Source organism: Lonchura striata, chromosome 3 (assembly GCF_046129695.1).
Source record: "Lonchura striata isolate bLonStr1 chromosome 3, bLonStr1.mat, whole genome shotgun sequence".
In the NCBI taxonomy this organism is placed as follows: domain Eukaryota; kingdom Metazoa; phylum Chordata; class Aves; order Passeriformes; family Estrildidae; genus Lonchura; species Lonchura striata.
In genome coordinates, this window is record NC_134605.1 from 83,929,135 (window position 1) to 83,944,681 (window position 15,547).

A 15,547-nucleotide genomic window follows, 5' to 3' on the forward strand; every position below is an offset into this window, starting at 1 on the left:
CCAGAGGGCATTTGGAAATGAGACCAGCACCAGAAACTGCTGCCTGAGTCAAGCAAGGATTTGGTAGATGCACACAACAGCTTGAATTCCATGTGTCTAGCTGGTGAGTAATCAACTGCCCAGTTGATCTAATTGGCTTGGATCTTGCTCAAATCCAAGTTCTATTCTGTCAGTTGCAGGACCAGTGCTGATGGGAATCCCACTCCCCCAGCCCACAGCATATCAGACAGAGCTTCACAGTGCCCAGGCTGAGGTCCATGGGGCAGGCTCCCATTTCTCCCACCCTCCTCAGCACCCAGACTTGTCCAGCTGCCTCCTCCAGCTCTGTAGCAAATCTCAGCCCACCTTATGTGTGGGAACTGTGATCCAGTGAACTGGTGTGGCCCTGCTGAAAGCTAAGTGATAACAGAGTTCTTCAGCAAGTTTCAAGATAAGCTTTATTTATTTTAAAGGAGAAAAACATCTGCAGGATGTCTTTACATCCAGTCTCCTATGTAAATTTAAATATTTGCGTGGCACACACTTCCACAGCCAAGTGTCCCCTACTGGCTGATACCACATGGAGACACCAGCCTGTGCATAGTCACTGCACAGCTATGAACACGAGTTCTGAACTCAACAGAACACGTTTTTCAGCTCCAATTCTCTTCTGCTGCCATGGGCTTTGCATGGTAACATTTTTTACTCATTTCAGAAGAACTAAACATTGTCCTTTACAAGATGTAGATTTTGACTGGCCGACGTCTTCCAAATGAGTGGAATTTCAAAAGCAGCTCTCTTGTCTCTCCATTTGCATCAGCAAAATCACAGGCTGTATTTAGGTTTCTGACCATTTACTTTGTGCATTCATCATCTGGTTCTGTGGCAGTGTCATTGCATAGAACAAAACTTCAACTACTTTGGATCCAGCCAGCATGGGTGCTATCTGGGAAGAGACTCAGGAGCACAGGGGATCTTGTCACAAAGTCTGGCAGGATCAGTACATTCTCTACACAGGTGTTTTAACAAACCTTGTCTCCTCTTCAGAAAACTCTGCTGAAATCTGTCTTTGTGAAGTTGCTTTGCCTGAGTACATTTCCCCTGGGAAGTACTTCCCAGACTGAGGCACAGCTTTTAGCTTCTCTGTCTTCTGGTGATTGGTTTTCACAAATCTTAGCAGGTTAACAATAGCAGCTGGTGTGATTCCAGGGATACGGCTAACTGCACCAATCTGCACAGGGAGACAGGAAAAAGTTAACTACCACCAAAACTACACACTGCACGGAGCTAGTGAGAAATGAGATCAAAACCTGTGGGTGTTCCTTCCCCTGATTCTTTCACCCCCTGCCCCTTGAGAAGAGAGAGGGGATTTCACTGCTGCTCAGCGCTGCTGTGCTGAATTTCTCACCGTCTGGGGGCGGTTTGCAGCCAGCTTCTCCCGCACCTCTGCAGAGAGTGAGGCATCAATGGCAAAGTAATCCAGGTCGTCTGGCAGCTGCAGCGCCTCATCACGACGCACCTCTTCCATTTCCTGCTGCTGATTGACCACACACCACTCGTAAGCAGCTGTGGTGATCAGGGGAACAAGAAAGGCAGATATTGATGGATACTCATGTGAAAGTCACTTGCAAGAAGTACAATGAGAAATTCCACTGAGATGGTCAAAAGTTCCTAAGGAAATTTCCAGCTTCATAGATTACAGAGCCTAATTCACATCACTGCTTTGGAAGAAGTCATACTCTTTGATTTGTTACAGAAATTTAGATACATGGGTTGTTTTTATCTTCTCATAAGAACAAAGCGTGGCCTATTTGATGGGGCAGTAAGGAGGAAAAAAACCTGAAGAGTGCCCCACAGAGTGGAACATGCGTGCATAAAAAGGGCTGTGGCTTATGGTAAAAAGCTCACACTCTGATCAGTGTTTCATTTCTCTAAGCAGCAACATGAAACACACTAGAACAATTACTGTCCCCTTACTGAACAATGTATACAGATCACCACAAGAGAGCCTAATTCTTGTACTCTACCTTCTATTTTCAACCTCTCTGCCAGCTCTCTCCATTGAGCAAGCTTGCCCAGGGGCTCTGGGATAGCCTTTGCCAGAATCTCCATGTTGGCATCTTGATACTGAAGGACTTCAAAGGCACTGTGGAGAAAAGAGTAAACACTTGTAAAAAGGAGTCACACTTGTAAGGCAGATTTATGGTTGTTACAAGCTCAAATGTACAAAACTCTTAGCTTAAGCCAGAACAACTGCAGAACCAAGCTCAATTCCCTACTATCTCCTCTCAGTACACAGAAGAGCTGCCAAACTCTTGAAGAGAGACTCCTCATATAAATTTACAGCAAGACAGAAGGGACAAGGCAAAGGCACTAGAGGAAACCTTTCACACAGACTGTCAGCCAGAAGGTCTTAGTCACTGATTTAAAACAACAGAAAAGATGAGATAAAGTGTGAGTAACGGAAGTAAGGGCTTTTGTGTACAAGAACAGCTACCACCTGACACCAGCCTGAAATCAAGTGCTGCTTTTACCAAGCTTTTAGTGAAGTTGCAGCCCACTGCAAAACCATCTCCAGCAGGTGACTGTGTAAGGACAGCAAGCACTGTCTGGGCCAGTGAAGCACACCCTTGCTTTGAAAGCACATGCCACATGGAATAGTAAAAACATCAATGCCATACTTATTCTATAGACAAAAAACAGACACATGTCCTCTGATGGTGGTAAAGTTGGAATCTTGGAGTACTGACAGCTTCAGGAAGGATGGACAAATACTGTGAAACCACTAGCCAGATGTGCTAAAGCAAGCATAGGTCAAACCAGAAAGCTCCAGGGGTAACACTTACCTGACAGGTGACCTGCGATTGCTGCTTATGGGAACTCCTGGTAGTAACTGGGACCATTTGGATATGCTGAACTGAAGTGATTTTAGTGTTGCAATCCCATCTTCTAATGCAGCTCTCATCTTTACTGCTTGTTCATATCGCTGCTGTGATACACACCCAGCTTCTTCAAACCCTGCGGAGACAGATGGTCCATGAGCCAAAGGTCTACAGCCAGGCAGGGCTGGTCAGTGCACGAGCTAGCACAGCAGAACACCTCTGTGAGTGAGCCTGGCGTCCGCGTTGTCCGGCCGCAGGGCCATGCGGAACTCCACGCGGCTGGTGAACATCCGGTAGGGCTCAGTGGTGCCCAGCGTGGTGAGGTCATCAATCAGCACTCCCACGTAGCCCTCGGTGCGACTGACGGTGAATGGGGGCCTGCCCTGAACCCGCAGGCAAGCATTGATCCCAGCAATCACACCCTGCACAGGCAAAACAAACCAAACATCCATCGCTCTCGTCTTAGCAAAAACATCAGCACATCTGCCCCGAAGGCTCACACATCAAACTGCACCCGGGAAAATTCAACAGTCTGTGCCAGTAATCCAGGCTGTTTCCTTCTTGTGACATTATGAGCATCTGAAGGGCTTCTTGGCCCCAGCTGATGTGTCTGGAGACAATTCCTATGTTTTCAGTTATACCCACTGCACAGTCTCCATGCTGAAACACTTGACAGGACTTTCAATTACTGTTGGTACTGCAACTTTACTGATAGCAACTGCAGATACTTGTAGAGATACAAGTAAATATATCTTAGGCAAGTCTGGAATCGGGTGAGCAATAAACGTAAGAACATCTCATAAGCACAAAACGGGCTTAGGAAGACTATCACAAAAGCCAAGGTAATATCCCTTTCTGAGTGCTGAATATACAACAGTGAGATTCGCCCACCTGAGCTGCAGCTTCTTCATAGCCTGTCGTGCCATTTATCTGGCCTGCAAAGAAGAGGCGCTGAACAAGACGTGACTCAAGAGAAGTAGTCAGTTGTCGGGGGTCTAAAAAGTCATACTGCACCCCATAGCCTGTGACACACAACCAGACAGATGTTAGAGGAAGGACTATTAAGACAATCAGTGGAGCAGAATGGCTTATCAATTCTACTTATGATTTCTGAACAAGCAAACTAAAAATGCATCCAGGAATTATTTTGCTTCATATTTCCTTTGTTTTGCTAAGCTCTAAGCAAAACCTGCTTTTCATTAACTAGTAAATAAATATGACCTGCAGATTCAAAACAATTCAGCCCTCTCACCTGGCTGTAACATCTTGGCCTTTTCCAAGCCTGGGATGGATTTGACCACCTGCTCCTGGAGCTCAGGTGGTAGTGTCATGGACATGCCTTGGGGATAAATGATGTTGGAATCCAAGCCTTCGGGCTCCAGCCACACCTGATGTTCTCGATCTGGGAAGCGCAGAACCTTTGATTCAAGAGAGGGACAGTACCTGTAACAGTAAATAGCCATGAGCAGCACCTGACATGGAGAAAAAGTTACTTTCCAGAAGCGAAGCAGGGAAGACCCACAGCTCCAAACAGACTTCCAGCTTGTCCTCTTGACAGCCTTGCATGATGCCACACACTCACCGTGGGCCCCTGGTTGTCTCCCTGATGTGGCTGTTCAGGTGGAGGTTATCGCGGATAATTTGCTGGGCCTTGAGGTTTGTGCGAGTCAGGTAGCAGGAAAGCTGATCTTCGGGCTGGAAGGGGCCAAAGCTCAGCCTAAGTTAATCTGGTCATGACACTGTATCCTTACTAAATAACTCTGATGTCTCCAAGACATTTCCCATGATGGCTGGCTCTCACTTTTGGGAGGAGTCAGCAGGGCTGTCATACCCACTGTACAGACTGAACACAAGCAATCCGAGAGCCTAAGCAACATGCCCAAAACCAGAGTGAGAACAGGATGAAATCTGGGAGTCTGGAATTCAAGTTCTATCCTATATGCCATATTCCCAATAACAAGATGGATATTCCCATTAAATCAACATGAATCAGCATTCAAACTGGTCACAGGGGGAAAAAAAGCTCTGGAGTTAGAAGAATTAAGTACTAACAGCTAACAGCCAATTAATGGGTTTGGTGAAGGGAAAAAAAAAACTCCCTTGAAGAGGAAAAAACCTCAAAACTCTGCAATTAACATGAAAAATTCAAAGTCTGGAAAACCTCACCATGTAAAGTATTCCACTGATTTTTCTGAAAAGTGATAGACTCATTCAAAATTGTGACAATGTAGCACCATAACTCTTTAAAACTGCCACCAAGTTAGCCAAAAGCCTTGTGATTTTATGTGGTTTTGATTTAGATCTGTGTTGGCTGACTGAGAAATCATCTTGCTGCACTTGCAGAAAGGAACTCCATGGACCCATAACCCTTAGAGAACTTAATCAACAGTTGAAGATCAAAATTTAATAAAGAACTGGTTAATGGTTGTCATATAACTTGAGATGAATTAGATGCCATAGAGCAAGAAAGCTATCTTGAAAATGCTAAGGAATCAAAGCCTACATACTCCAGAAAACTTGATTAATACATTGCAGGTGTGGTAAGGGAGCCACTTCATAGGCCTGTACACCCCAGAAAACTTCATCAATAGTAACTGTCTAACCAGGACAGCAAATTTAATAAAGCACTGTTTAAAAAGCCATGTAACCAGCACATAAAGAATAATAACCAGCCATGTAACCAGCACATGAAGAATAATACTAGCACTAGTATCATATTTCACAAAACTCTGACTCTAATCACCTTATTCTGAAGTAAAGAGAGTTCAGTTCTCAAGCTGAGAAGTGAGAGTAAAAAGGTATTTGCTTTCAAAAGAACACAAGTAACTTCTCCCTCACACTGAGAGTCCTCAAAATCCTAACACCTCCAGTACAAATACATTCCAGCTACCTTTCCCAGCCACCAAATCCCTGGCTGATGATGAGCACGACGTTCCCAGAACCACTTCCCACCCAGCTCTATGTGCATTTGATGGGTGGGATTTGCTATCCCACCTTGATCCAGACAGCCTCACTGAGGAAGCTGAATGGCACTGGAGGGTTGTCAGCTGCACGTTCCTCCAGACCACCAAAATCAATCGTATCCTTGGCAAGTCGGGGCGGTGTCCCAGTCTTCAGCCTGCCCACAGCAAATCCCAGTTTCTCCAGAGTGTGAGCCAGCCCGATGGCTGGCTGGTCCCCCAGCCGCCCCGCCGGGTGCATCTCCAGGCCGATGTAGATCATACCCCTCAGAAACGTACCGGTGGTCAGGATAACACTCCCAGCACGTACTGTGCTCCCATCCCCTGGAACAGCAAGTTTTCAGAGATGTTCACATTTTAGTATCAACAAAGCCCCAGAACTCTGGTGCTTCTGTCTAGAACTAGACTACCAGTGTTCACTGGAGGTTTATCTGTCATCTATTATAAAATAATACCAGCTTTTCCATAAAAAAACCACCAATACTAATAACTACAATAAGCAGCATGTAGTTATTGCTGTATATTTATTATTCCTAAGCAAGTTACCCCTAACAAAGAAAACTACTCCTCAGAAAAATCCATATGCAGGCCTTTAATTTGGAAAGCCTGTTTATTGTAACAGCAAGAGGTAATGAAGCACAAGCCTGTAATTAAGAGGACCCAATGGTCCTGTGACATTGAGAGCAGCATACACCATTTACCAAATAAAAGCTCAAAACACAACATGGGATTCAGTATCACTAGCCTGAAGAAAATCAACTTAGTTAACATCCCAGTATACTACCAATCCAGGTACTTTTGACACTGTATTACTTTGCATTACACATATTAACCTGGTTTTAGTTTACACTCTGCCTAAAACAGTGCTATTGGCTAATTCATCTTTCTCACTAATGAATTAGAATTGTATAATTCATCTTTCTCATTGGTGAATCAGAAATATTTACCCCAAAGGCTGTAGGCACTCTTAATATGGAGTAATTGAAGGCACTTAATGAGTTACAAGCACATACCCAGAACAACTCCTGTGACTTGGCATTTCCCAGGACGGCCTGGTTCTGGCTCTGTCAAGAGAAGATCCTCCACAGATGCCTCACGAACTGTCAACAGTGGTGTGTTAAGGATTTCTTTCTGTCATGAAAGGAGTTACTGCAAAAATCTAGGAAGGTATGAGACATATGGGCAATCCCAAACCCTGTTGATTTCTGAAACATCTATTATCCACTTCCATTCTTACCGGGTCATTTGGCAGACACAGTTATGGTACTATCCTGATTTATCAGGTAGAAGTTTTCACTCACATAAAGTTTAAACTCAAATAAACTAATTGGTCATGGCGCTTAACCTGTATCTAAAACACTAGAGAAATTTTTAAACTGTGCTGAGCTCCTACAACTTACACGGCATCAAAGTACCAAACAGAAAGGTATCTGGGTTTGATCGGTAAATAATGAAAAGCAGAACATAGCCCTTTCCTTCGTAATCCTCAGTCGTGTATCCGACTCCCAGCCCCAAGAGCCCGCCCGGCGCGGCGCTCACCTGCATGTTCTCCTTGTAGAGGTCGCGGTCGATCTGCGCGCGGAGGCCCCACACGGCCGGGCCCTTGCAGCGGTTCAGCACCTTGTAGTGCACGCCCGAGCGATCGCACAGGCGGCCGCACAGCCCGTCCAGGGCGTCCACCTCCCGCATCAGGTGCCCCTTCCCGATGCCGCCGAAGGACGGGTTGCAGGACATTTCCCCTGGGCAATGACACAGGGATACCCTCAGCATCGCCCAAAGGCTCCCGCGACCTCCCCGGCTCAGCACCGCTCCCCCACGCTCCCCACGCGGAGGCGCCCGCGGCAGCTTCCCCCGCCCTCCCCGGGCACCCGCGGCGGTACCGATGGTGCCGATCCTGTGCGTGAGCAGCAGCGTGCAGGCCCCGCCGCGAGCGGCCGCCGCCGCCGCCTCCGTGCCCGCATGGCCCCCGCCGATCACCACCACCTCGTAGCGCGGCGCTGCCGCCGCCCCGGCCTCACTGCCCGCCCGGCGCTGCCCGGGGCGAGGCGCCGGGAGCAGCGGCAGGCGGCGGCAGCCGCCCCGCAGGAACATGGCGGCCGGGCCGGCCCTCCCGGCGGTGGGAGCTCCTCGCCTGGCGGCGAGAGGCGGGGCCGGCGGGAGCGGCGGGGCCGGCGCCTCCCCGCGGCCGCCCGTCCTGGCGGCCCGTGCGGCTGGAGGAGCCGGGCGGCGCCGGTGCTCGCGTGTCCTCGCCCCGCGGGCGGGCGGGGCCGCCCAGGAGCGGGAAAGCGCTCCCCGCGGATTGGAGGGCGGACACAGCTTGGTTGTTGCTACCAGAGCTTTCCCGTGCCCGGGCTGAAGTTGGCGGCGCCGGGCAGCGTCTCGCTCCCGCCCCGCTCGCCCGGGTTTCGTTTCCTAGGGGAGGCGCGCTGCCTGGAAGAGGAACTCGCCCGAAGCCAGAGGCGGGAACTCCGTTGCCCGCGGGGCCGCGCTCGCCGTCTCGTGAGCGCAGAGAGGGAGCAGCGCCCATGGACGCCGCAGGTGGTAGAGGGGCGCGGGCCAGGCGGGGGCCGCGTCCCGCTGCTCCGCGGAGCCGGGGCGCGGAGAAGGGCGCAGCCCGAAGCCCCTCACGGGGCCGCGTCGCGGGTGAAGACTCAAGCGCTGTCGCGACCCTCCCGCGGACGGACGGACGCCCCGCTCGGGGCGGCCGGTCGGCGCGGCGAGCCCCCGCTGCCCAGGAGCTGCCAGCGGGCAGCGCAGAGGCGCTCCGCGCCGCGCGGAGCAGGGCACCGGCCGCCCGAGCCCCCGCGGCCCCGCAGAGCGTCGCGGCGGAGTCCGACGGGGCGGCCGCTGCCGCCAGCCGTCGCCCCCCGCCGGCGTCGGACGCCTTGCGGCTCCGGGAGGTGCTGTCGAGGCTCAGCCTGCCCCGCGAAGACGTGTCCGAGGCGTCGAACCTGGTGAATAAGGCGGTCTCGCACCTGCTCCGGGCCATCTGCGCCAAGGACAGCTTCTTCAGCTCCATCGAGCCGCATAACGCCGGCAGCTACTACGAGCGTGTCAAGGTGGGTGCCGGGGCGGCGGCAGCGCTCTCCCGCCGGGCGGCGGCGGCAGGTGGCGGGCGGGAACACGGGCCGGCGGGAACACGGGCCGGCCGCGCGGGAGCTGCTCCCAGCTGGCCTTTCCCGCCGAGTTACGGCTCTGTGGATGTAACTGCATCTCTAAGGATGGCTCTGTGAAGTAACCACAATGCATTATAAAATGATCAGTAACCTGCTGAATGGTGTTACGTGCATTGAATCAGAGATGCTACGTGAACGGGATGTGTTCAGGCTGCAGCAAGTCCTGCCCTTGCACAACACACAGGTGAGCCCGGTCTAACAACATGATTAGTCAGGTATAGCAGGACACGAGAAGCCCTGGGCCAGGTTTTAGTTCATTTTTTTTTTTTTTTTTAAAGCTGGAATTACAGATATAAATTGAAAGAAGAAAAATTTACATTAGATATTAGAAAGAATTTTTTTACTGTGATGGTGGTGGGACAGTTGTACAGAGTGCCTGAGGAGACTGTGGATGCTCCAAATGTGGGAGTATTCAAGGCAAGGCTGGACAAGGCCTTGAACAACCTGGTCTAGTGAAAGGTATTCCTGCCCAGGGCAGGGTGGGTCAGGACTAGTTTTATCTCTACAGTCCATTCCGACCCCTTCACCTTCTGTGATTAATCAGTACGTTTTTTCCTGATTCCAGCAGATTGACACTTAACACGGGGACACATTTTTTTTCCATCTAAAACCAGCTTCATACCTAGGAATGCATTTTTTTTTTCTTCACAGTTGATTCCTGTGTTCAAAAGGATGACTAAGCACATTTATGCATTAATCATTCAGTACAGCTCAAGAATCTTAAAACTATCTTACAAAATTAATAAGTTGGAGAGCTGGGAAGTGAGCTGCAAATTGCTATTTTCCACCCCAATGCACAGTAATCTTGCAATACCACAGAAATAAGCTCATGTTTCACATTAGACATGATTAATACACCAAGGTAGATAAAACAAGTGGTATAAAAATCTCAGGTGAATAAAACCTAAGTTGCACATTGACTGTTGAATTCTTATATTTGCAGATATCTGAACCAAATGAGTTTGACATCATGCTTGTAATGCCTGTTACAAGGATTCAGCTGGATGAGGCTGATGATACTGGCGCCTATTATTATGTATCATTCAAAAGAAGTCCAAAAGAAAAGGGTTGGTTGAAGTTTTTAGAGGAAGATGGAAAATTATCAGCCTTTAAAATGCTTCAAGCACTAAGAGAAACTATTAAACAGGAAGTAAAGAACATTAAAGGTTAGTACTGAGAGAATAAGCTTCATTGGGAAGTGGTAAAAACCCAGTTACATTGTGCATGTGTATTGCCCCAGTGTTAAGAAGATACATTTTCCTGCCAGTCCTCTGTGCCAATAGAGCTGTAACCCCTCCTGTCCTCCTGTATCTCAAGCTGTCTCTTGTGTTAAGAATCACAAATACACATAGTTACATTACTAACTCCACAATGCATATTTTCTGTATGAAAATAATAAACATTAAGGGTTCTGTTGCATGCTTGCTGTTTCCTACATGACCCATACATCTTGCATATATCTGGAGTATACAAAGAGCCATTTGCTGAAGGGGTAGCTAAACAAAGAGCTTTCTTTTATACAGTACCTAATATTTTTATTAATCAGTACAGAAACTGCATCCTAGTTATTTTTATAATTATTTAAAATATCTAATATTATATTTTATATAATTATATGTAAATAACCCCAGTTAGGGTTATTTTTTCCCAAAACTTCAGAAACATTGTGGCCAGCTCTCTTCACTGTGTGTTTCCAACACGGAAGCAGTTCAATGAAAAACATTATTTTATTTTTAATTCTTAGACAATAAATCAAGCAAACACGGTAGTGTTCCCTATTTCATAGAACTCTTCAACAGATCTTCTCAATGTTTCAACATCCTGTAGGATAAAGAACCATTGACTGAACCCAGGTATTTCTTTTGATTACTTACGAGCTCTTTAGTAAGAACTGTAATATTCTTAAAAAAAAAAGTCTTCATTCTAACTAATCTATCTAGCTAACATGAAATACTACTTTCTTTGTTACTAGATATGGAAGTCACTGTGGCAAGGAAAAAGGCTGGAAGCCCTGCAATAACTCTTCAGATCAAAAATCCTCCATCAGAAATATCAGTGGACATCATCTTGACTTTGAAGGCTCAGCAGAGCTGGCCCCCCAGCACACAGGGTGGCCTCAAAATTGAACAGTGGCTGGGAACAAAAAAGAGGAAGGATTTCAGATTTGAACCACTTTATTTAGTAGCCAAGCAAAACAAAAGAGAAAAAGTTCTAAGAGGTACCTCAAATATGGACAATAATAAGTTATGAAATATCTTCTTTACAACTTGATCACTTACAAGGGCTATAGAAAGGGTATCCAGATCATGTTCAGTATTTCATCTTCAAGGCACCTCATCCTGAATATATCCAGCTCAAACAACTGAAATCCCTCTTTAAAGCATCAGATTGTGGTACTTCTTGTCCTGTACTGAAATGTAAAAACAAACCCACTCTGCCAGGCTGTACACTAACCATTACTAAAAGCATTATATTAAATCCACTCCAGCCAGGCACATGGATAAGACCCTTCCCTTGTGCTAGTACTGTACTTAACAGCAGCTTGCAATCTCTTGTAAGGAAATTAGAAGAAAGTTGCTTAGTCTGCATCCACAAATCAGATACTTCTGCAGGAAGCAGACCGTTTTCTATCAAGATACAGTATTTCTCACTGAACTCTGGTATGGCTACATTTTTTCCTCCAGACAACTGTCACATCAAACCTATGTTAGTTTGCAAAAACATTCTGAATTGTCAGTGCATTGTGGTAACTGATGATTTCAGCAATAAGATTTCAAGCATTCTGGTACCTTTTTAATTAGCATGCCCATGTTATCAAAGCCCAGTACACAAGTACTGATTGATTTGGCAATTTCTTCCTGTACAAATGAAATGAAAAGTGTAACTGAGCCAAACAGGCAAGGGAAACAGTGTAATTCATGAAAAGAAGACAAAAGTGATTGCCAGTTTTAGAAACAGGGCATTGAGCTAGATTACCAATTATTTTCATAAGCATGAGCAGAACAAAAAGAAATGCTTTAAAAAAGTCATCTTACATGAGACAAACTCACAAACCTATTACTTGCGCAAAGAAAACCCAGAAAACACATTAAGAGAACAGAAAGTAAAAGGTTGTAGATTTCTATGAATAATGCAATTCTCCAAATCATGTTCAGCAAATCCAGGTATGTTCAGAACTAAGCCTAATTTTATAGGTTAGGAATTTAAAGCATCCAAACAATTAATTATGTCCTATATTAATTACATTCTTACAGTCTTTGTGAAGCAGCTGGGGAGTTAAGGAGGCACTAACTGCACTCACTGAATTATGATTTTTTTTTTTTAGTGGGTGAAAAAAATTGCAGGTATAAGTCAATTACAAAATTGGGTTTTCTTCCTAGCTACAAAAGCTGATGCTTAGTGCTGTGTGACCACTTAACAGTCTTGTGCTTGACTTCAGGGAACACGTGGCGACTCTCCTTCTCACATATTGAAAAGAAAATGATAAACAACCATGGCAACTCAAAGACATGCTGTGAATCCAATGGACGAAAGTGCTGTAGGTTGGTATTTCACAGGAATATTTTTCTTTAAGCCTGTGTGAGCTGAGCTAGCACTGTTTCAGTTTAGCACTTAAGAATTTGATCTAACAGTAATTACTCATAATAGGAACCTTTTAGGCATAATTGTTCTACAGTAATATAACACTGCATGTTGTTGCAGTGCTTGCTGAATGTCTGATTTGCATTTACCTAATGAAAGGTAGAAACAATCACATTGCTGGTTTACACTCCAGACTTGCCTTAGAATGCAAAAAGATGTGACATATGCAATTATCTTTCCCAAATTCAGTCCTGTTTAGGAAAAAAAGCTTTAAAAATTGACCAACTCCACTTTCTGAGCAAAACTGCACTTCATATGAAGGCAATTTCTAAATTGATGGTGAGAAAACTGCTGAATGAGATCAAGATGCATAAATGATTTTTCACTTCCATGAGAACTGTTTTCCAGATTTCTTCAACAAGGAAGAACAAAACCCACATGAGGTACAAAGCCTCCTTAACATGTAAACTAAGAAGTTGGTTTGCCAATTACATCTTGTACTGGAACAAGAAAGCCACAAGGGAATTAATGCATAATTGTGTTTAAATATGTGATCTACATATTTAGAACCATGGAGAAGGTACCTATTTTTTTTTTTCTTTTTTTTAACAGGAAAGGTTGTCTAAAGCTGCTGAAGTTTCTTCTAGAGCAACTTAAAATGAAACATCCAAAAGAATTGGAAAAATTCTGTTCCTATCATGTCAAAACTTCTTTTCTCCATTCCTGCATCATGTGGCCAAATGACACAGACTGGCATTTGGAAAACCTGGATTATGCCTTTCAGCAGTGTCTGGGATTTTTTGTGGATTGTCTGCAAAAGTCTCAGCTAACTCACTTCTTTATTCCCCAATACAATTTACTCAGCCTAGAAGATAAGGCAAGACATCATTTCCTTTCAAGAAAAATAAGCCATGAATTAAACAATGGATTCCCAGTATTTCATGAGAATTATAAAGAACATTGTTCACAATAGATATCTAATCATGTTGACTTGCATATTTGAAAGAAAAAACTGCACAATAAACAACACTTCAGTAGTCTGTACTACAAAACCCAAAAAACCCAAACCAAAATAAAACCAAGACCACTAAGAGAAAAATGTATACTTCAGTCACACTGCTTAGCCATAACACTTAAAAGAAATGTTTTAAATAATATTTACCTTGCCTATCCAAATGTGAATGTCACCTGCAAGATATCTTCAAGGTACACTAAGAACATATAGAAGAATTTGCAATAGTTAACTCCTCACATGTAATTTCTATGTTTCCAAATATAAAGGCATAAATGACTGCATAAAGGGAAAACTAATAATTTTATTTAAAATTAAGATCTACTGCAGAATATCAAAAATACACTCCTACTTTCAAAAGAAAAAAAAAATAAAGTCACTGGAGTTACTTCGACATTAACCAGAACAACTTCTTCAGATTACCTATGTGGATATGAAGATCTTTTGCAGAAGACAATCACCAGCAACAGTTAACAGAAAATATTTTATCTGAGTAATATGAAGTTCCTGAACTTATCCTTTCTGAGTCTTCAGAAGTACTTTAGAAATCAGTCTCTTCATTGGGCTTTGGATAGGAAACTATCGTTACCTAATAAGCTGCAACAGAGTAGATGGCTTTCTGCCAATGAGCATATATTTGTATAACGAATCATGTAGAAAGACATGTATCTTTCAACCTGTATCAAAGAGGAAGACTCTTGATATAAAAGGTTTTCAAAACCAAAATGCAGCATGAACTGGACACTCCTGAAATTGAAATCCATATCCATTTCTCTCAAATTGAAGAAATGTTTATTAGGAAAAATAATGTTTCCTATTACTAAAATTGTGCAGGTGAGAAGTACACAGCATTTGAAAACTGCTGTGCTGCAAATAAATACATCTTTTGCTTCTACTTATAGAAGCCATGGGAAATCCGTACTTTTAGTCTACTTAGGAAGGCAAAATAATCTACTGCCTTAAATAATGCCCAGAGTTTTATCTCAATTATGAGCAAATTAAGAGGGAAGAGTATTTAGAGAATAATTTTACTAAGAAATTATAATTTTACTTAATTTTGTTTATTAGTTTTTATTTAATCATATGACATGTAAATAAACACAAGTTCAGACCAAGCATCAAATGAAGGAATAACTCCTTCCCATATAAATTTCAAAGTGTAGAAAACATCCCCATTATCACTGGGAGTCTGTGAGACAGAATCTGACATCTAAATGTAAAGTGTGAATCAACTTTATCTGGAAATAAAAGCTGACCTTCAAATGTATTCTTTTCTCCATTACTTTGTTAACATTTCTCTAGCAAATTCTGGTTTCATTCCTTAAGCTAGAATATTACATCCACAAAAACAAAGAGCAGGTTTTATTTCCCAGTTAGCCACAAGCAAGTACTTCCTGTCATGCTCTCCTCCATTACAAGAAAATGCAGACCTCTCTCAAAAAATCTTGGGCCACAAGTCTTAACAAAAATGACCTCCAATGTTACATTTTAAAATAAGAATAAAGAAAACTTGCTTCAGCAAACATAAGCAATGGCAAACAGAGCAGTTTTCGTTATCCTGAGAAATCCTGCATGCCAGCAGCATATCAAGGCAAAGGTAGAGTATTTTGAAACTACATTGACAAACGTTGCTTACAATGAATAATCTGGTTCTCTGAATATAAAAAGAAAAATTATCTTTTACATTCTTATATGGTAATACTGCATTTAACAAAAAAAAAGCCCAAACCAACAAAGCCACAATATTTGTTTTTAACCAGTAGATAATTGCTTCAGAAGTTTCATACATCAAATAAGAAAAAAAAATTATGTGAAAATAGTGTCCAAGTGCAAAACCAGAATTATTCCTATATGAAGTTAATCCAGTTTTCTAAGACGCTTTTGAGAAGTTTGTTTAAATAGGACAGGTACGGCAAACAAACACAAAATGAAACAAATAAATTCAAGACTATGGAA

The 15,547-nt window shown here is 44.1% G+C and overlaps 2 protein-coding genes across 2 annotated transcripts; one reads left to right on the plus strand and one right to left on the minus strand.

Moving 5' to 3' along the window:
- Positions 1-419: 419 nt before the first annotated feature.
- MTO1 (mitochondrial tRNA translation optimization 1) lies at positions 420-7,837 on the minus strand. Its single transcript, XM_021553793.3, has 12 exons — positions 7,702-7,837; positions 7,361-7,560; positions 6,835-6,952; positions 5,856-6,145; positions 4,444-4,556; positions 4,114-4,304; positions 3,753-3,883; positions 3,079-3,283; positions 2,826-2,997; positions 2,007-2,125; positions 1,388-1,545; positions 420-1,210 (listed from the first exon to the last, which is right to left on the minus strand). Exons 2-12 carry the CDS (start codon positions 7,553-7,555, stop codon positions 989-991), a joined length of 1,914 nt encoding a protein of 637 aa, XP_021409468.2. The 5' UTR covers positions 7,556-7,560; positions 7,702-7,837; the 3' UTR covers positions 420-988.
- A 509-nt stretch (positions 7,838-8,346) lies between these two features.
- On the plus strand, positions 8,347-14,858 carry CGAS (cyclic GMP-AMP synthase). The gene is made up of 5 exons (XM_077782332.1): positions 8,347-8,880; positions 9,941-10,163; positions 10,970-11,215; positions 12,437-12,539; positions 13,192-14,858. The coding sequence occupies exons 1-5, from the start codon at positions 8,347-8,349 to the stop codon at positions 13,550-13,552; spliced, it is 1,467 nt and encodes a 488-aa protein (XP_077638458.1). The 3' UTR covers positions 13,553-14,858.
- The last annotated feature ends 689 nt before the right edge of the window (positions 14,859-15,547 follow it).

What these genes read in the sequence shown, in the direction of transcription:
- CGAS (XM_077782332.1), top strand. Translation starts at nt 8,347, where the DNA reads ATGGACGCCGCAGGTGGTAGAGGGGCGCGGGCCAGGCGGGGGCCGCGT. An exon ending in GGAAGTAAAGAACATTAAAG is followed by an intron (nt 10,164 to 10,969) that starts GTTAGTACTGAG and finishes CTTTGTTACTAG; the next exon opens with ATATGGAAGTCACTGTGGCA. An exon ending in AAGAGAAAAAGTTCTAAGAG is followed by an intron (nt 11,216 to 12,436) that starts GTACCTCAAATA and finishes GCTTGACTTCAG; the next exon opens with GGAACACGTGGCGACTCTCC.
- MTO1 (XM_021553793.3), bottom strand. Translation starts at nt 7,555, where the DNA reads ATGTCCTGCAACCCGTCCTTCGGCGGCATCGGGAAGGGGCACCTGATG. An exon ending in AGTCACAGGAGTTGTTCTGG is followed by an intron (nt 6,146 to 6,834) that starts GTATGTGCTTGT and finishes TTGCTGTTCCAG; the next exon opens with GGGATGGGAGCACAGTACGT. An exon ending in CGCCAGGCTCACTCACAGAG is followed by an intron (nt 2,998 to 3,078) that starts GTGTTCTGCTGT and finishes CTGTCTCCGCAG; the next exon opens with GGTTTGAAGAAGCTGGGTGT.